The following is a 21324-nucleotide window of genomic DNA, read 5'->3' on the forward strand; positions in this document are numbered from 1 at the left end:
TTGCATTTATTAGCATCCGTCATTTCGGTGCCTCGAGGTAGTATTCATATAAGCAAGTCTAGATACGGGGCTCTTTCCATATTTCTAAGTTCTCAGAATAATGGGTTGATTTGTAGCACCCTACAACGGCGACCAATACATTTCTTAAATCACCATGAAACTATGAATATTAAAATATTTAATGTGTCCTAATCTTTTGCAGTGATATTATTTTTGATATTTTAATTGTCCCATTCTTGGCCGGTGGGAGTCTCTTTACGTTGATTTCTGATTTCTTTGTCATGAGTCCTAGAATCTTTAATAGCCTTCTTGTTTTCTGGCAGGAAGAAGCATTTCAGGCTAGCCTTGTACATTTCCTGACCCCAACCTCCAATCATCTTTCTCAAGGAGCCCAGATACCTTTTAATGGGGAGGGGAAAGAAGGAGAAATGGTGCTCAGAGGTCATAATCAGGCTCAGGGGCACTTACTGCTATCACACTGGTTGTTTTTTCTAGTTCTTTTCAGTGGACAGAACTAAAAAATTGTGATTCTTTAAACAGAAAATGCATCATGAGTTTTTACGCTCTATTTTTTTTTTTTGCTAAAATCCTTTTATTTGTTATTTTCTTATAATGGATTGAAGTTTTTGATTATTATAGTATGCTCTGTTTGAAACACTTCACAGTATTGCAAGTACAGTGGAAATAGGAAAATCTGTTAATAATGTTTGCTGGTGGAAAATCATAGTGTTAGTCGCTCAGTCATGGCTGACTCTTTGTAGCCCACCAGGCTCCTCTGTCTATGGGATTCTCCAGGCAAGTGTACTGGACTGGGGAGCCATTCCCTTCTCCAGGGGATCTTCCCAACTCAGGAATCGAACCCAGGTCTCTTGCATAGCAGGCAGTTTGTTTACAGTCTGAGCCACCGGGGAAGCAGCAAATGCAAAAATTAGTTTATGAAAAGCACAACTATATGGGAAAAATAACCAGCCTCTCCCTTCATATATGTTCTTTCTTATTTTCTTTCTGTAACTTTCCCAAATAGAGACATTCAACAGCAGCTTAAAATGGCCATCTCCCAACATTTGAATGAATCAAATTCTCCAATGGGTGAATAAAATTATGAGTAGTAACCTGGAGCTCAGCTGAGTAAGGCACTTTGCAGCCTTAAGTGGGAATGTCTTCCAATTTCAGAGTGATATGTCCTCAATCTGTACCATCATTTTAGGGAAAACTCAGAAAACAATTCTGGTGGGATGAGTTTCACCTCCCAACAGGATTAATAGATGCATTCACTGAAGTTCCTATTCTTCATCTGTGGACTGTGAAGACATGAATGTTAGCTGGAAGATCCATAGGATTCTAGGTCCAGTAGCAGATGGGACCACAATACACCAGGACAAAATCACCTACATTTTGACTTACAAAGGCAGCAGTAGCTTTAAATTTGTGACTTAATTGCAGACCAGCTGCACTACAACTTTTTCAAATGACAAAAATACAAAAAAATGTGTGTTACAAAACTATCTCAGGAAAAGTGTAGTCTAACAAAACAACAGCACTGAAAATGTATCTTGCTCCAGAGGTCAGCTTGGAAAAGTCATTACCAAATCTAAACATCTTCTATTTCATACAAACTCTACTCAGAAATAGCTCTGAGACTTATTTCTGGCTGAAAGTATCAAAGGGTTTATTTGTCAAGAGAGAAATAGCTTAATTGACAAGGATGGATAGAATGAGTTCGTACTCATCAAGATTTCTGCAGTGTTAAGGTACTAACAAACATCCTTTAATGGCAGAATGTGGTAATCATGGAATTAATTATTGCTAAAGTAGTCTTCAGATGAAAAAAGAGAAAAAAAATCAAATTAAACTTGACACAACCTGACAAACACGTGTCAATTTACAGTTTAAAGGTTATTTTACAAAATATCTATATTTACATAATAAGTTCCCCATAGCGTTTTAAGATGAAAGTTCTTTTCATTTATCCTGGCAAGCTATAAATGAATAATTACACTGTTTAAAGACTTATTTAATATGCTTTTTTAAAATTAAATTTGCTGCTGCCGTATAGTCACTAAGTCATATCGCTTTACGACCCCATGAACTATACTTATAGCCCTCCAGGCTCCTCTGTCCTTGGGATTTTCCAGGCAAGAATACTAGAGTGGGTTGCTCTTTCCTCCTCCGGGGGATCTTCCCGACTCAGGGACTGAGTCCAAGTCTTCCGTATTGGCAGGTAGAGTCTTTACCACTGAATCACCAGGAAAAACCTTATTAAATGTATTTATTCAAATATTCTTCTTTCTCTTGAGTCCCAAAGAGAAAAAGGAAAGATCTGACATTTAATAGATCAATAGAAGTAAGCACACTGATAACTGACGGTGACAAAAAGCAGAGTAATGGTTCCCTGGTAGGGGTGGGAGGCCTGAGACAGGATGAGGGAAGAATTACGAAGAGGAACAAGGAAACTTCTGGGGTGATATATGTTTATTGGGCTTCCCAGGTGCTGCTCGTGGTAAAGAACCCACCTGCCGATGCAGGAGACATAAGAGGCAGTGGTTCCATCCCCGGGTCGGGAAGATCCCCTGGAGGAGGGCATGGCAACCCACTCCAGTATTTTTGCCTGGAAAATCCCTTGGACAGAGCAGCCTGGACAACTACAGTCCATTGGATCACAAAGAGTCAGACACAACTGAAGCAACTTAGCACGCACGCATGCATATGTTTATTATTTTGGTTGTGAAATTATATGCTTTAAATGTGTGCAGTTTGTTGGACAGCAGTAAATATGTAAATGTGTGTGCATGCGTGTGTCAGTGCACGCGTGTATTAACAGTTGCATGAAACTAGGCGAAAGGTAACCGAGAGGCAAAGAATGGAAAGGAAGTTACAAGACAGTGCTGGAGTACAGACCGGACCATGAAATCTCCAGAAGATTTGATCAAAGCTATAATACGGCCCAGAATGGGGTCCAGGCTGGTTGGATGGAGCAGTGCTGGGCAAAGTTTAATATATACACAGATCCCTGGGGACCTCGTTCATATGCAGATTCCGACTGGATCTGAGCTGGGGCCTGAAACTGCATTCCTCACAAGGTTCCAGGTGGTGCTGACGCTGCTGGTCTTTCCACCATTCTGTGAACATCAGGGGGCTGGGACATTTGTTCTCAACTGTGGCTGCATATCAGACTCATTGGAGAGCTTAACATTAACGCATTAGTTAATTAATTCACTTTTTAAAAACCTGACACCTGGATCTCACTCCCGCTCCCAGAGATTCTGATCCAGTTGATCTAGAGTTCAACTCAGGAATGTACAGGTTTTAAATCTACCCGGATGATTTTAATGTGCAACCTTGAATATTCATTGGAAGAACTGGCACTGAAGCTGAAGCTCCAATACTTCGGCATCGATGCAAAGAGCTGACTCATTGGAAAAGACCCTGATGCTGGGAAAGATTGAGGGCAGGAGGTGAAGGGGTCAACAGAGGGATGAGGTGATTGGATGACATCACCAACTCAATGGACATGAGTTTGAGCAAACTCCGGGAGATAGTGAGAACAGGGAAGCCTGGCGTGCTGTGGTCCATGGGCTCAGAGAGAGTCAGACACGACTGAGCAACTGAGCAACAACTGCTCCAGAGGGATGGTTAAAAGCTTTACCAGGAAATAGGAAGGAAAGATCCCCGATAAAGTAGCAGGATGGCAAAGATGACCTGGGCCGGAGAAATGTGATGAGCCACGTCCCCGCTCAGACCGGAAGCTGAGCATTGCCTAGGCTGCACACTGACCTGAGTAGGACTTAGAGCTGTGCGGGCCCGTGTGTGTTAAAGATGCTTTTGCTGCTTTCATGCCTGGCCTGGGAATAAGCACCAGGCTGATTCCTCAGTAGGCAGATGGGGAGCAAGGCTTTCCTGAGATTAGGGCCACAGGCAAGAAGAGTCCTTGTGGGCTTCCTGGCGGCTCAGTGGTAAAGAACCCACCTGCCAGTGCAAGAGACGTGGGTTTGATCCTTGATCCGGGAGGATCCACTAAGGCCAGGAGCCACAACTATTGAGCCTGTGCCCTCGAGCCCAGGAGGCATGACAAGAGAAGCCCTCTGATCACATCTAGAGAGGAGCGCCCGCTCTCTACAACTAGAGGGAAGCCCTCACAGCAACGGAGACCCCGCACAGCCAAAACTCAGCAAACTAACTGTTTTTTAAAAAGATGAGAAAAGTCCTTGCGATGGAGGAAGATGGTCAGAGAGGCCAGTTGGACACACTCTTACCAACGCGTGCACCAAGACTGCTCCTTGAAAGGAGACAATGCCCAGCCTCCCTTCTCTCCCAGACGGGCCACAAACCAGGCATGACCCATGACACTCCAGCCTGCTAATATGCCCCAGACGTGTTATAAAATCATCTCTGATTCTTTTAACGTTAATACTTTGGAAATTAGTTTTTTGATCTGTGTTACAGGTTTTTATCTGCCTTATAGAATTCTGATTCTGAAACCACTGATGCACCAGAATCCTAAAATGTTTCATGAGACTTATCAATTTAATTGTGCTACTTGGAACTTAGAGAGCCAAAACTTGTCAGCATTTTGACGACAAATGTCATCGTTTCCAGACTGATCTTGGCCACTTTTGTTCACCATTGTTAAAATTACATATTGTGAAATGAGCTACTTTTAGTGAAACAAGACTGTTTCCCATTTGGTTGAGTAATTGCAATTTATGATCAGAATAAACTGTCAAGTGTATAAAAACTTTCTGGCTTGGTTAATAGTCATTATGTTTAAATTCCAATGCAGAGGATGCTGTGTACCTGGATAATGAAAAAGAAAGAGAAGAATACGTCCTGAATGACATCGGGGTTATTTTTTATGGAGAATTCAATGACATCAAAAGCAGGAGCTGGAGTTATGGTCAGGTGAGCCACTTAACATTTGTCATTGTCAAGGACATCTTTCCTCATATTTTCAGTCCCATGTATCACTGCAGGGTGGTATGTGTCAATATTGGACAAGCACAGTTTCCTGCTTTTCAGGATCTGAGGCTCTAAGACAGCCTGGGTGCAGACTTAGAAGGGCACCTGCATAATTTATCAGCCGAAATCACATATTTCTGGTTATTACAGTGTTACAGAGATTGGAGCCTGTGTGGTTGGCATGGCATTCCAGTGAGAAATGCTCTGGCACTTCAGAACAGTGAAATCCCAGGAGCTCAGATTCTGGTATCCAGCCTGCTTTCCTGCTGTTGTGCTGTGCTCAGTCACGTCCTTCTCTTTGTGACCCCATGGACTGTAGCCCACCAGGTTCCTCCAGGCGAGGATACTGAGCTGCCATTTGCTGCAGCAGGGGATTCTCCTGATCCAGGGATCAAACCCGTGTTGCCTATGTCTCCTGCTTTGGCAGACTGGTTCTATGCCACCAATGCCACCTGACCAGGCTCTCAATCCTGGTTGGTTCTAACTAACTTTGAGAATCACACGCCCACTGTTCAGCTTTGCTCACCTGCATTTCTGACATCCCACCGGGCTAAGGATCAATGTTCTTCCCCTGTTTTGGGATCCTTGCCTGGCTCCCCAGTTCCAAGCCCTCCGCTTCCTGAGTGACATACAACCCGTGACCATCGCTTATTGTCTGATGTCCTTGCCTTGGGTCCCTAATTCCTAACATTTAGATGTGATTCTATTTACACCCCCAGTGTGACAACAGAGAGCGAGGGCCAACAAGGAAAAAAAAAAACTGATACAGGTGGGTAGCAAGGAGGCCTGGGAAAGGGTGCCAAGCATGATGGGGGCCCTTAGCCAGCACGGATAGATGCCCTGGAGCACACTTGCCACTTATCTCTGCTCTCATTCAGAGTCCATTAATTTGGGTATTTCAGCCCAAAGCCAGTAGTTTGCAATGAGGCAGTGTAACTAGTTCTCTGACAATGTCTTTACCATTCCTGTTGACCGCTGTCACGCCCCACAGACACAGCTGAAAGATGCTGCCTCACAGGAACCAGAGTAATGAGTTCTTCACGTACCTGGAGAGCTAGTGTGATAACCCATTCCTGCAGCCATCACGTCAGTTTAGGATACACCCAGAATTGGTCTTCTAATTGGATTTTAATCGAGAATTACATGGTAGTCAGCCATCAAGACAGCGGTGTCTGTCCTGACCACTTGGGTGGATAACATACAAGGTTTCTGTATTCAGGGAACTTTCCTGTACAATGAGGTGCAGTATGGGTATTATTCTCCAATTTTACCATTTTTAAAAACTATTTTTGTCTTTGCTCCTTTTTTGGAAAATTCTGGTGTTCTGTGTAGTTAGGAGTTCTTTCTAGGGAAATTGAACGGACTACCAGACTTGATAGCATAATCTTTCTCTAAACCTTCCTGACCTCTCTTTGACCCTGGAGTCCCCCTCGTCTCAGGAGAGAGGGAACTGTAGGTAGAGGCTCGCTGTGTGAGGTCTCCGGCTCTTCCCGGAGCACGCGCTGCAGACCTGAAGTGCCTCCCCGAGCTGGACCTGAGAGCCGTGTATTTCTGAGACGCACAAGCACTCATGTTACTTTTGAGGTCTCGAGACTCTGGCCTGATTTTGGTAAATGGTTCATCCCACTGCCTGATATCCCGGGAGCCAGTACTGAGGAGAGATCCTCTGAATTAACCCTACAATTAACCCTACAATTTTCTAAAGAACATCAAGCCAGTTCTTGATTCTTTTTCCCTTTTTTTTTGGCCCCATGGCCTGGCATGTGAGATCTCAGTTCCTCACAGGGGTTGAACTTGTGCCCTTTACCCTGGAAGCAAGGAGTCTTACCCACTGGACTGCCAGGGAAGTCCCCGTTCATGATCCTTGAGCACAGCAGCTTGCTAGTAGTTCTATTTATATTTCTAGCTAGCTTTTAAGTTCTTATCCATTTTACTGAAAGATAAAAGAAGCTGCCTGCTTCCTTCAACCTTAAATATTTCACGCTAAAGATCATGAGTGATTTCCGTACAGGAAATACACATTTCTAAACATTAGGCTGTGGTCTCATTTTATTTTTTTGGCAGAGAATGAAGGTCTTATTTGCAGATTGGACATTAAGTAGTTTCTCATTTTTTTCCCCCAAATAGTTTGAGGATGGCATCCTTGACACTTGCCTGTACGTGATGGACAGGGCGAATATGGACCTTTCCGGCAGAGGCAATCCCATCAAAGTCAGCCGTGTTGGGTCTGCCATGGTAAGAGCAACTGCTGGTGGCTGAAATCAGTTAGATATGTCATTTGCCTCCATACGGGTGTCAGTTCAGGAAGAGCTGTTGAAATGGTGACTTACACTCGATAAACTTTTCCTTGGAAGAGTCTGTAATTCCCCAAGCTTGTCATGTGCCATGAAACTAAATTCTTGTCTCAGTACTGTATGTGGCTTTGGCTTCAGACACATGCTAATAGGTGACATGATAGTACAGATCGCTTATTCTTAAGCATCTTTGCCTGGGGAGTGAGAGGGACCATGATGAAATGTCAGTAACTGTAATCAATTGATCAATCAATCGATTGATCGAACACCAAGGAGCAGCAAAAAAAAAAAAAAAAAAAACACTGTAAAGCATAATTTATCTCATTCACATCCACAGTAAGAGTGAAGAAATAAATGGCTAACGCTATTCTGTTCCAGCGATACCTCACCATAGGACTGTATAGTGACGGTTTATGAAATGGGTGTTGATTCTTCAGAGTAAACACATGAGAGAAGGCGGGGAAGGGCTGGCATTACTCAAGCCATTTTGCAAGTTAGAAAGCAGTGTGCTGACAGTTTGTCAGTGATGAAGCCTCAGTCCTCAGCTGGATCCCAGGTCGGCTGACTCCAGACCTAGGCATTTCCTACCTTCCCTGCTGGCTCGGCAGGAGATCCTGAGGCGTCTTTGAGAACGCACAGACCCTGCCCTGGAGCCGCTTCCTGAGGGAGGAGACACTACTCTCATGCGCGGGGAGGCTGGGAGTCCGGGGGGATGGGGAGTGCAGTGGATTAAACGTGTTGTCTAGGTCCTGGGCAGCCCTGGGCTGTACTGACGTGTGGGACACACAGACGCTGCCCGTGTTGCGTGAAAGCAAGTCACATCTGGCAAACACAAGCGGTGTGTGCACGTGGGCTCAGTGGCTTCAGTCCTTCCGACTCTGGGACACTACGGACTGTGGCCTGTCAGGCTCCTCTGTCCATGGGATCCTCCAGGCAGGAATATTGCAATGGGTTGCCATGCCCTCCTCCAGGGGATCTTCCCAACCCAGGATCGAACTTGCATCTCCTGTGTTTCCTGCACCCACTGAGCCACCTGGGAAATCCAAATATAAGCAGAATATTCCTGAAAAAAACACTAAGCTAGGTGCTATTGCTACTTCATTCAATCAAGGACTAAGCAAAAAATACTCCTTTTGCTACAAATTTTCTTAAGTTCCTCTTTAAAGACCTTTTTTAATGTGGACCATTTTAAAAGTCTTTATTGAATTTATTACTATATTGCTTCTGGTTTATGTTTTCGTTTGTGGCCATGAGATCTCAGCTCCCCAAGGACTAAACACACACCCCCTGCCCTGGAAGGCAAAATCTTAACCACTGAACCACCAGGGCAGTCTCCCAATTTCCTCAAGTTTTATTTTTTAAAATATTTCTCTGAAAGACTGCTATCTTTGAGTCTGATTTGAGTGAAATAAAATCAAATACCAATTTTATAAAAATATTAGATTGAAAATAATAGGAAATGCAATTTCTGGTTAGCACTTAAGAACAAAGATTATTAAATTAACAACTAGGCTATGTGTAAATTTAAGAAAAGTGGAATTTAAAGAGGAAGAAAAGGTAAAAACGAACATCTGAAGGCAGTTATTTTCGTTGTTGTTAGTTTATGTCTGTGACATAAAATATGCAAGTGAAAAGACAATGAATTCTAAAGAATTCAGGAATTTCTTTTTAATAACTATTTATTAACAACATACATGAGACCTTTGGTCACTGTTTTTCCTGATTCACAGATAAGAGCCCCTTTTTCTTCTTTGAAGTTACCGTGACAGTTTTGCAGTGAGAAAGGAAGCAGTTACTGGCAGTGGTTGGATATAAGTGAATTCCTTCAGCACTCTGAAATGATGCTCACCAGCCCGAGCTTACTCGCATATCATGTGTATTTTTACGAGTGTAGAGATCACAAGCAAAGCAAGCAGGAGGTGAACAGAAAGCAACGAACCCAATACTTCCTATGGTGCCACTTGGCCAAGTGAAAGCTGAGGCTTGAATGAAGCACATCTATCCTAATGCAAATTACCTTGCAATTTTACTAGTCATAAAAGGCCTATGAAGTTCTGATTTTGAAGATCTATAACCCACTTACAAGATATAGAACTGGGCAGGATCTATTTAGGGGGATTTGGTTTGGTTTTCTTTCTGGAGGGGGAGGCCTTGGGTGTTAGGGGAGAACACCCCCCCCCCCTACTCTAGGCAGTATCTTTTTTTTCACCACCACCGTTGTTTACATCCGCGAAATGGATGTTTGATAGTTTTCAAAACTGTTTTACATCTCCTGTCTCCTTTAATCCTTAGAAGAGCTCCAGAATCCATTCAGTTATAGTGATTTTAGAAATGAAAGCACTGAGCCTCTAAAAATCAACAAAAAACGTGAAACTTTCCCAAGAAATCCGTTTTTTTTCTGGTCACTCTGGAAGCTCCTCTCCTGTTCACAAGTCCCGGAAATCTATCATGAAATTGCTGAGGGAAGTTAGGCAAAGACCAAAAGAAAAATAAATAAATAAAACAAAACCCCCTCAAATTTCTCGGTAAAGATTTGCCTTAAAATATGAGAAGACGTATTTAGGGAGCCCAGAAAGAAAGTGTTGTGAAGTTGCTTCAGTTTAGCCAGAACCCTGGGTCCGAGCAGATGGGCCCATTTCTGAGCAGATGTTTTCTAGGGAGTTGGTCCCATCCACTGGAAGAACAGAGGGAGCTGTGTGTGGTCACTTTCAAACTTCTCAGTCCTCTCCCCAGCCTGGTCAGAGGCAGGAAATTCTTTTTATAGGAAACACGTTTTGGAACCAGATGTATCATGATATGCAAACTCTCTGGGAGGGATAACACACTGGCCACGGTTCATGCCAAGATGAAAGTGATGGCAGGCAGAAATTTCCTGGGATCAGCTATTGCCAGGAAGGAGTGGAGGAGCGGCCCGGTGCTGGCTGGGCCCCTGAGGAAGATAGAGGCAAGAGCAGATGACCGGGGCCCCAGAGACAGATTTGCTCCCTGAGGTCACGGCCAAGGCTGGCACTGAAGACAAGCCAGGAATCTGCGGAAAGAAGATGGGTTCTCAGTGCGATCTAAGCACAGATAATAAATAACTTCGGTCTTCTAATGATGATGGTGATAATGACAGTGTCAGTCCGGCTTTACAGTGCCCAGATAAAGATCTGTATTGCCTAGTATTTATTGCCTTGGAGGGTTCTTTTTAGAAATATTTATTTGTCTGTGCCGAGTCTTAGCTGAGGCATGCAGGATCTTGGACCTTTGTCATGACGCTTTGGGTCTTTTTGCTGTGACATATAGGATCTAGTTCCCTGACCAGGGATCGAACCCAGGCCCCCTGCATTGGGAGCTGGGAGTCTTAGCCACTGGACCACCAAGGAAATCCCCGTTGGTAGTTCCTTGTCATGGAGGCTGTCCTACACACCAGAGGACGTTTAGGAGCATCCCTGGCTTCTGCCCCAGAGATGTCAGGAGCACCTTCCTCACCAGTTGTGACAACCAGGAAGGTCTTTTGATATTTCCAAATGCCCTCTGAGGTCTGAGTCACAGCCCCGAGCCCCTCCGAGGCTCAGTCTCCCTGCCTGTGCAGTGGTCCCGGCCCTTTCTCCTGGCCTGCGTGGATGATCTACCTTCTGACCTTGTTCAAGAACTATGCATTTCTTTTCTCTGCTGAAGAGAAGGTGGAGACAGCATCCCCGGGGTGGCGGTGGGGGGCCTGGCCCAGGTCACATCAGGCCTCTCGGTTCTGACCCTTCCTCCCACTTCCTGTATGACCCGGGGCCCAGTCCTCAACCTCGGCAGGCCTCACCTTATCTTTAAAATGGAATTCTGTCTCTGTCCTCAGATCACATTTGTTATTCCCGGTGGCAGCAAGAGCATCCTTTTCTTCTTCAAAACAGTGTTCTTTTTTCTTCTATTTTTTCCCCTTTATACATTCCGTATCTTATTTAGTTCTTATTTTGAGTTGCTATTACTCCACTTTGATGTGAAAATCGGAAAAGTTTATGACAGTCTGGACAGCCTTGGGCTACTGGGTTTACCAAGGAGAAAGAAAGTTTAAAACTCCTGTGATCTCATTGTCTGGGGATTGGTCCTGGGATCTGTAACCTTACATAAGTGAACTTTTATTTAGGCTTTTCTAACTACTGAGTGGGGCATTTTACCAAAGCTACACTGCAGATTGATTCAAGGTAGAAAATTGTTTTTAAGAGATTAGGGAAAAATAGAAGAAACTTGCCCCAAATTACACTTCCTCCTTTAAATTACCTTGCTCGATGGCTGTTTGCTTTCCACCTCGTATCTGATGTGACCGTCCCCACCAAGACAATAGCCAGGAAATGTGCCAGGAAAATTTTAGAAGAATGTTTTGTGCCATCCGAAAACTTATTTTGCTCACGCCCACTAATAAAGCATTCCATCCTTGGCCCTGAATTACTGAGAAGTAACCTGACATGGCCAACCTAAAGACAGCTCAAATGGCAAAGAGTCTGCCTGCAATGCAAGAGACCTGGGTTTGATCCCTGAATCAGGAAGAAGACCCTGGAGAAGGGAATGGCAACCCACTCCAGTATTCTTGCCTAGAGAATCCCACGGACAGAGGAGCCTGGCGGGCTACAGTCCATAACTTTGCGAAGAGTCGGAAATGACTGAAGCTACTTAGCACCCACGCGTGACCTGACATGGAATCTGAGCTTGGATCAGATTATCAAAACAGGTATGCTGCGCCTCGTGACAAGAACTGTAGGGCCCTGGGGGGAAGGAAAATAGCCTGCTCCTTAACTGCTGGGCGGGCCCTGGGGCCCGCCTGTTTCTGCCCCATGAGTGACTGGATCTGATAGCAGCTATGGGCAGAGAAGTTCTCCAGAGAGGCGCACTGCCCCTGCTGTGGCCACCACGCCTGCAGACGCTGCTCACTTATTTCCCTTGGAAGTCCTAGCAGGTTTGGTCCTTTGAGTTGAGACTTATTAATAGGAAATCTGTGTCAAAATGCACACAGAACCAGTACCTAAGATCTGGAAAACTCTCCGGGGGTCTTGTAGGTAAAGGGGTGAAGGCCCTTGGAAATGATGTCATTCAAGGTCACATGGCCAGTAAGTGGCTGAAACAGAGTTAGATATTGTCCTTGCTCTCAAGTCATATTAGACCTTAGTGGGGGAGCACCAACACACTCACACTGATAACACAATTCCTACAGCAAGTTATGTAGCTCTCTCCTAGAAAAGGAGGGCCCAAGGGAATGGGTTCTAGAACAGGTGAAGTTTGAAGTAGGGGATAAGTGAAGATAGTCATAAATCAGAGACTCCCAAATAGCCAGAGGCACTGAGCCCCTGGGAGAGATTTCCCCAAGAAGACTAGGTACCAAATGTGGTTTGATGGTGGCACAGGTGGTTGTGATGCCATGATGATGGTGATGCTGATAACAGGGATGATGGTGGTGCTGTGGTTTGGTGATGGGAGGACTAATTGCTGTAAAGACGTTGATGGTAGGAAAGCACTCAATATTAACTCATTCATTCAACAGATATTTATTGAGAATCTCCAGTCTAAGTTCATTTTGGTTCAGTTCAGTCACTCAGTCTTGTCCAACTCTTTGTGACCCCATGGACTGCAGCACGCCAGACTTCCCTGTCCATTACCAACTCCCAGAGTTTAAACTCATGTCCATTGAGTCAGTGATGCCATCCAACCATCTCATCCTCTGTTGTTCCCTTCTCCTCCCCTCTTCAATCTTTCTCAGCATCATGGTTTTTTCAAACGAGTTGGTTCTTTGCATCAGGTGGCCAAAGTATTGGAGTTTCAGTTTCAGCATCAGTCCTTCCAATGAATACTCAGGACTGATTTCCTTTAGGATGGACTGATTGGATCTCCTTGTTGTCCAAAGGACTCTCAAGAGTCTTCTCCAACACCACAGTTCAAAAGCATCAATTCTTCGGTGTTCAACTTTCTTTATAGTCCAACTCTCACATCCATACATGACTACTGGAAAAAACATAGCCTTGACTAGATGAACCTTTGTTGGCAAAGTAATGTCTCTGGTTTTTAATATGCTGTCTAGGTTGGTCATAGCTTTTCTTCCAACGAGCAAGTGTCTTTTAATTTCATGGCTGCAGTCGCCATCTGCAGTGATTTTGGAGCCCTCCAAAATAAAGTCTGTCACTGTTTCCATTGTTTCCCCATCTATTTGCCATGCAGTGATGGGCCCAGATGCCATGACCTTAGTTTTCTGAATGTTGAGTTTTAAGTCAACTTTTTCACTTTCTTCTTTGACTTTCATCAAGAGGCTCTTTTCTTCTCTGCTGTCTGCCATAAGGGTGGTGTCATCTGCATATCTGAGGTTATGATATTTCTCCTGGCAATCTTGATTGTTTGTGCTTCATCCAGCCCAGCATTTCGCATAATATACCCTGCATATAAGTTAAATAAGCAACATGACAATATATAGCCTTGACATACTCTTTTCCAGACTTGGAACCAGTCTCTTCCATGTCCAGTTCTAACTGTTGCTTCTTGACCTGCATACAGATTCCATGTATTCAGATTCCATGCATGCTAAGTTGTTTTGTCGTGTCCAAATCTTTGCGACTCTGTGGACTGTAGCCCACCAGGCGCCTCTGTCCATGGGATTTTCCAGGCAAGAATACTGGAGTGAGTTGCCATTGCCTCCTCCAGGGGATCTTCCCAAACCCAAGGATCAAATCAGTGTCTCTTATGTCATCTGCATTAGCAGGCGGCTTCTTTACCTCCAGCATCACCTTAAGTCTAGTTACAATTGTAAACAAAATAGTTTCTGCCTCCACAGAGCTAACAGTCTAATAGAAAAGACAGACTTGTAAGCAGAACTTGCCAACAGAGTATAGCAAAGTCTCTGATGAAATAAGCATAGGGTTGTAGGAGAAAGCAAACCCCTGAAACTTTGCTCACAGTTTTCCCAGGACAAACCAGTATCCTGACAAGTGCTGGGACACAGAGTGAAAAGGCAGAATGATAAACCAAGACCCATAGCAACGATAAACCACATGATTATTCATAGAAACCCTTTTTTCATGGTGGGAATTATACCCAAATAGCCATCACTCAAAGCACTGCAGGAAAACGTAGTCATAGGGAAACTTTCTCCTCTGGGGACTTACTTGATTCAATTGCAATTTTTTATTTAAAAGGTGACATTAAGAGGAAAATCTGGAAGGAGAGAGAAGAAAAAGTGTCAATACACTGGTTAGGTATTTTTAAATTCCCGTCTTTGCACTGTTGCCAGCCTGGACTTGCCTGCTTCCCTTGAGGTGCACACATTTATTTTTGACCCTGGACTTTTGCTAATATCGAACCACAATGCCATCATTAATCCCCATTAATACCTTATTCTAGCTGTGCCTTTTGGGAACTAACTCAAGATTGGACTTTTTTTTAGCCAATCAATGTTCAGTACACTCTTTAACGTTATAAAAAAATATATATCTTGAACCCCAGCTACTAAATCAAGCTGATCGCAAGTGGAGTAGGTCCTGGAGTTTCCTAGAGCCCAACACAAGATAAATGGCTGTAGGCCTCGGAGACGAAATGGGCTTCAGGGCTTCCGATCCCCGCGCTTACGTGGTCTCACAGATGAAGTAAAGCTACTTTTCACTCTGTCCATCTTTCTTCCTCTTCATCTTGTCCCAGTATTTCGACAGTTTTTTTTTTTTTTCCCTTCCAAGTGTGAAAAAAACAGTCATGACATTGCTACTTCGATATTTTGCTCAGCAGCTCCACAGAAAGCTACTGCAAAACCCTGCTTAATTCTTCCCCAGTTGTTTGCTCGGCCATCTCATGGAAAGCTACACATTCAGCAAACCTCTTCGTGCAGCAAACTATTTCAAGTATTCAGACTACATTTACAAATTCACTTGGATTGGGAATTCCATGCAGTTACCTCAAATGAACTTTCGAATCACAAGTAAATACACGAAGTCTAGTCCCTGGTCATATATATATAGACCAGCCACAGCGCAGCTCCCTAAAAGTTTTATTAAAAAAAAAATTAAAATGTTAAAGCACTATATAACTGCTCCTTTGGTTTATAAGCAGCTAAAATCCCTCTTGGGGTGAACTGTCCTGGAGAAATCTGAGGACTTGGGTGCCCCAGGGTCATTATCCCCAGCCATCTCCCCACTGAGGAGCTTCTTCACATTTCCCCATATGAATCTTACATTTGGAAAAATTTCATCTATCAAAAAAAAAAACAGGATTATTAAAAACAACTTGTTTCCCCATTCTTGTGTCAGATATTTATCCAACTGCCAATCAAAACTTCTAATGGGAGTGGTACCACTCCCGTTAGACCCAGTACCACCTTTGTGAAAGTCAGGATACAGCTCCCTTTGGTGTTTAGAAGAATGGCAATGTCTCACACACCTGCACAGTCCTGCAGATGCCTAAGTTAAAATTCCCAGGCTGGTGACCATTGCCAGATGTAGGATCCTCAATGGATTTCTGCTTCGATCCAGAGTTTCTGGAGCTCTGACCCTATCTGTTTCCTTAAAGTGTTGTTTTCTCTCTCTGCCATTCATGCCTGGGGATGCCAAGAACGGCATTCCACACTCAGGGAGAGCAGGAAGAGCTGGGGGCTTGAGCTAAAGGTACACTCAGAGACCTTCCAATGGTGACACAGCTCAACCGGGAGCTCCCGAGGGTGGCAGCTTTGGAGAATCTACCAGCTAGGATTCATGAAAAACCTGATTGTAGCCCAACAGGGTGAAATACTAACTCTAGTCAGGTTTTATTTAATTCCTAAAGTTGGATTCAAGGTACCCACAAGCGCAGGAGGCCTGCCTGTGGTCTAGGAATAGCCAAGGGAATCCAGTGATGAACGGCGGGGTAGAGTCAAGACCATGTCCAGTACATTTCAAACTAAGCATAATGCCACCTTATTCAAGGATTTCCCGGGTTGCTCAGCGGGTAAAAAATATGTCTGTCATGTAGGAAACAAAGGTTCGGCCCCTGGGTGGGGAAGATCCTCTGGAGGAGGGCATAGCTGCCTACTTCAGTAGTCTTGTCTGGGAAATCCCTGGGACAAAGGAGCCTGGCGGGCTACAGTCCATGGAGTCGAAAAGAGTGGGACACTGCTGAGCATGCGTGCATTCACCAGGAATTTACGTTTCTGTTTATTGAAGAACTTGAAACAATTGACAAATATATTGGAAGCCAGTAGAAAATTTGAATTTACCTAACAGAAATTGTCTTCATAGCCGGTTTTGAGAAATTGTATCCATTTCATAAGTAACCGATGTGCAGACGCAGAGCAGGAGTAGCGGAAGTCAAATGACGTGTCCAGGGTCAAACGAAAGGATCTCAGGGTCCCGGGCCCCACCCCTCCACAGACGCCGCTGCACGCCCCTGTGTTTGTCCTCTGCCTGTCCTCTGCCTGCACCACATGAGCTCCTTGGATACAGATGTCATCCTTTTACGAGTCCTGTCTTTTTCAGTCCCTCGCTCTTAGGCTGGGGTGGAGGAGGTGGATGAGACAATGAACTGTTCAGACATCATTTTTTTCCCCTCCTATGATAAAAGCCAGCAATGTAATGAAGTTTCCATTTGTGGGCAAACAGCTTGGTCTCTCGGTTATTAAGGTTGCATTTCTTATGCCCGGGCTCCCCATATTTGGGGAGGAAAACAGACATTTATTATAAGCCAGCTCTCGAATGTGATGATCACAGTCAATCTAAATGTCTGCTTTCCCTGAATTGCTTCCTGGAATGAGGTCTCAATGCCACATCTATTTTGTAATCACATCGGCTGTTTCTGAAACATGGGGACGCTTCTCAGCGGCACTTCCGAGCTCTGCAGCCGGGGCTGCTCTGGTCTCCCGGGACAGACACCCCCAGGAGGGGCGAACAGAAGTGCAGCAAGGCCAGCATCCCCCTTTGGACAGGCGCTCTCAGGGCACGCACTCTGCATCCCTTCCTGCCCTCCCTCCTTCCCCTCTGCTGCCTCTTGACGTCCTTTCCCACCTGCTTCCTGCTGTACTCTTTCCCTTTCCCACCCAGCCATCCACGCACCCATTCATTCATCCATCCACGCTTTCATTCAGACACTTTGGGAGGCCTGTTCTACATACCAGCCCTGCACCACGCAGCAGTGGAATAGCAATGAAAAAGAAGCAGACAGTGCTTGGAAAGCCAAAAATCTCAGTATCTCTGCTTCTCTCTCTCTCTCGGTCCACCTTTTGTTATTTCCTTCATGATTGTCAATTAGTAAAATACGTTTGGACCAAATAGGGATCCTCAGTTACTAAGGAAGACAGATCAATAATCTCTAGTTGTAATGATTTTCATGAAAAATGAGTCTCATTACCCACGCCTGTCAGCACGTGCGTGCGTGCCCGGTGACTTTAGTCGTGTCTCACTCTTTGTGACCCCATGGGCTGTAGCCCGCCAGGCTCCTCTGTCCATGGGGTTCTCCAGGCAAGAATGCTGGAGTGGGTTGCCATCTCCTCCTCCAGGGGATCTCCCCGACCCGGGGATCAAACCCGCATCTCCTGCACTGGAGGCGGATTCTTTACCCACTGAGCCACCTGGGAAGCCCCGCTCCTGTGAGAGCTTGTGTCAAATATACGAAGCACAGCACATTTGAATCGTGGTTGTGTGCTTCACAGCAGAAGTTAGGGTTAGTTCCCGTGGTTTGTTGTTGTCGTTGTTGTTGAACTAAAATTTACATGCAATGAAACATATGGATATTAAATGTAAAATTCAATGAGTTTTGATTCGGATGCTCACCACCCCAACCCAAATTTAGACATTACCACCAGCCCAGAAATTCCCCTTGTGCTCTCTTATAGTCAACCCACACCCCCCAGAAACAACTATGATCCTGATTTCTTAGAATAGGTTAGATTTGCCTGTCCTTAAATTTCACATAACGGGTTTATACCCCAGGCACTATTTGGGCTGGCGTTCTTTACTCAGTCTATTCTTACACACGCTTCAGCTTGTTCCTTGGTATTGCTGAGCAGTGTTTCACCATGCACTATACCCCAACCTGTCATCCATTCACCTGTGGATGGACACTTGGGATGCTTCCAATCTGGGACTGCTGTGAATTAAGCTATTAAGAAGACTCTTGTACAAGTCCCTTTGTGTACATATATTTTTGTATTTCTGAGACAAGCAGTTAAAGCAGGCATGTCTAAATCATAGGGCATGTATATGTTTAGCTTTATAAGAATCTGTCCGTTTTCCAAAGTGATTGGAACCCTGGAGTGTCATGGAGGCAATTTGACACCCACTGTACAACTTCCTCCTACAATTAAGATTGACCTTCACCAGACTGTACGTGGGAGCTTGTTCACAAAAGCTGGATGGGTTCTTCTTCAAGGAAGAGCTCTTCTCCCTCCCAAATTTAACCCTCTGCCTTTGAAACTAGCTCACATTGTCCAAAATTTATATCCAATGGTCTCTGAAAAACTATTACAGGCAAAATTAGGTATAAAATTACATTCGGCAAGAATTACAGAAATCCTACCCTTTATGAGAACATAATATAATTTAACAGAATATAATAGGTTTATAACAGAGAAAAGTCACCTTATCAAAGCCATATAAAATGTGCTCACAGGATAAGAAAAATACCTTTACATATTTAAAAAGAAGCAGAAAAAATAGTAATTATGCAAAATTATGCAATGGGCCTAAGCCTGAATTCAGAGAGGCAGCCCACCCTGCTGGGCACAAAAGGAATTTTAACTATTCTTTCCTCTCAGGTAAATATTTGAGAAAATTCTAAACATGTTTAAAGAAGAAAATAGCAATTATGTGTATTCTCATTGCAAGAATTGAGCACAGCATATTGGCATATCTGCTTCCAGTTTTTTTTTAATGAAAAGTTATTATAATTTTTGGTTAAAAAGATAATAATGCTCTCTAAAAAAGAATTCAGACAATCAAGAAAAATTTAAAGATAAAAGTTCAAAAAATCATACATGCAAAACTCTTATCCAAGTGTTCTATTTGCTGTAATTAATAACTGTAGATAAAATCTTGACTCTCCAGTCCAAGACTAGCTTGATTTCACCTCTGAATGGCTGTTTCAAGCCAGTGTATTTCATTCTACCCTTTTATACCTTGAGACAGATTGGAGCAGAAAAGGGCATTATTGGTCTCTGCTCTTTCTTTGAGGATCCTGTTCAATGTCTCATTCCAGAATCCACTCCACCCACCTGGAGGCAGATCTCGTTCCCACGAGGGGACGACTCCGGATTTCCATCATTTCCCCACTATAGTCCCAGACTCCTACCTTTTTAGGGCTGTAGACCCTTTTCCACCCCTTTCTACACAGCTGTTATTTCCATGAATCCCACCAGAACAAGGGGAAAAAAAAATCTGCATTCTAATTCAGCTTGCTTCTTTCCAGATTTTGAAATGTAAATGTACAATCTCAGGATTTTGTTGACTTGACAGTTAGGCTTCTGAAGTCCTGGTGCTGAAGCTGAGCCATGCTGCCCCTCTGTCCACCTCTAAACCTTTGTGTTTTCTTGGACCAGCTTTTGAAATGTCCCTGAATTATGTTCTGCCACTGAGGCCACTGATAGTGACTTTTGAAGGGTCTGGTTTTTAAATTTTTTCCAATATCATAGGTATTATGAGAGGACAATTTAGTAAACCCTTGCTGAAGCTGAATAATGTCCAAAGTTCTGGGCTCATCTTGTCTCCTTGACCACCAGTGATGCAGGACCAAGACATTTCATCCTGTCATTCATCCGACTCTGAGCTCGTGGTAGGGTGTCAACAGTCAGCTGTGGCAGGAAAAGGGACCAACATGCCCTTGACCTGCCCCCCAAACTGATCTGTTGTCTCAGGAGGAGAACATGACTTTACCCCTTTATATATATCACTTAACACTTATCTATTTCAGCATCTAGGCTCCCTAGAAATCAATTTCCTAATTAGAAAACAGTGGCTAATCTGGCCAAATGCTAATAAATGAGAAGTGTGATTTGTCTAGAATGGGGGAACAGCTCAGCATTAACAATTAAAAGGACTATAGAGGAGAGAGCTCCTTTTTTTTTTTTTTTTGTACTCTTCCCTTTGGCTGATTGGGCTCAGCTGTAGGCTATAAATAATACTTTTAATTAATAGCTTTTTGAAAGTCAGTCATCAGAACCTTAGTTTAGGAACTTTTACCTCTGAGATTCATTGCCCTATTCTATTTCTTAATGATAAGGATAAATAACTGGTAATGTGAGTTAAAGCTGGATCCACTTACAAATATCAAGCTACATCCCAGCACTCTTCAGGCTTCACTATAACAGATGCAGATTTAGATAATCAATTCAACTGCAAGGAGAGTTATTGATCATGAACAGAACCAAAGTTGTTGGCTAAATGCTGCTGCGTGGCAGTCATTTCATGGACTTACAGGATAAAGTCAAAGTTAATGTCAAAGGCATGAGTTTGCAATTAGTTGGGTCTAAAGACTAAATTTTTCTGTATATTAAACAAACTAACTGGGTATTTGTGGTGGTTTAGTCTCTCAGTCGTGTCTGACTTTTTGTGGCCCCATTGAAGCCCACCAGGCTCCTCTGTCCATGGGATTTCCCAGGCAAGAATACTGCAGTGGATTGCTATTTCCTTCTCCAGGGGATCGTCCTGACCCAGGGATCAAACCCCGGTCTCCTGCACTGAAGGCAGAGTCTTTACTGACCGAGCCACCGAGGAGCCGGGTGGCCGGATATTTACCTTCACTTTAACCCAGCTGTACAGAGTCAAAAGGGAAACCAGTGGAAGCTGCGAGTGCTTGCACTGCTGAAGCATTTTCTTCTAGTGCTTTCTACTTCCTCCAATATTGCCATACTTACATAATTCTTATTGCAGTCCCCTGACCTTGTCATAGTTCTTCATGGTCACCAAGCAATTATCCAAACTCTTTCTTCCATGTAGATAACCTTTGCTGAACCTCAGCCTCTCGAGACCTGGCTTTCACGTCATTTTCTCTCCCCGGCTCACCACAGCCACCACCACCCTCCAATCTAAGAAAGCTGATGACTCCCTCTGTTGGGAGTCCACTCTCCCTGGACGTCTTTCTGTATTAATATTGGAACCTTTCCTTCTGCTTGATG

General features: G+C 44.0%; 1 protein-coding gene across 1 annotated transcript in view; it reads left to right on the forward strand.

The window, feature by feature from the left end:
• Nucleotides 1-21324, forward strand: part of F13A1 (coagulation factor XIII A chain) — a 141985-nt gene that overhangs the window by 56238 nt on the left and 64423 nt on the right. The window contains exons 5-6 of the mRNA XM_068960457.1: nucleotides 4781-4899; nucleotides 7084-7191. Coding sequence (XP_068816558.1) covers nucleotides 4781-4899; nucleotides 7084-7191 — 227 coding nt within the window. The remainder of the gene's footprint in view (nucleotides 1-4780; nucleotides 4900-7083; nucleotides 7192-21324) is intronic.

This window comes from Capricornis sumatraensis, chromosome 22 (genome assembly GCF_032405125.1).
Source record: "Capricornis sumatraensis isolate serow.1 chromosome 22, serow.2, whole genome shotgun sequence".
Classification (NCBI taxonomy): Eukaryota; Metazoa; Chordata; class Mammalia; order Artiodactyla; family Bovidae; genus Capricornis; species Capricornis sumatraensis.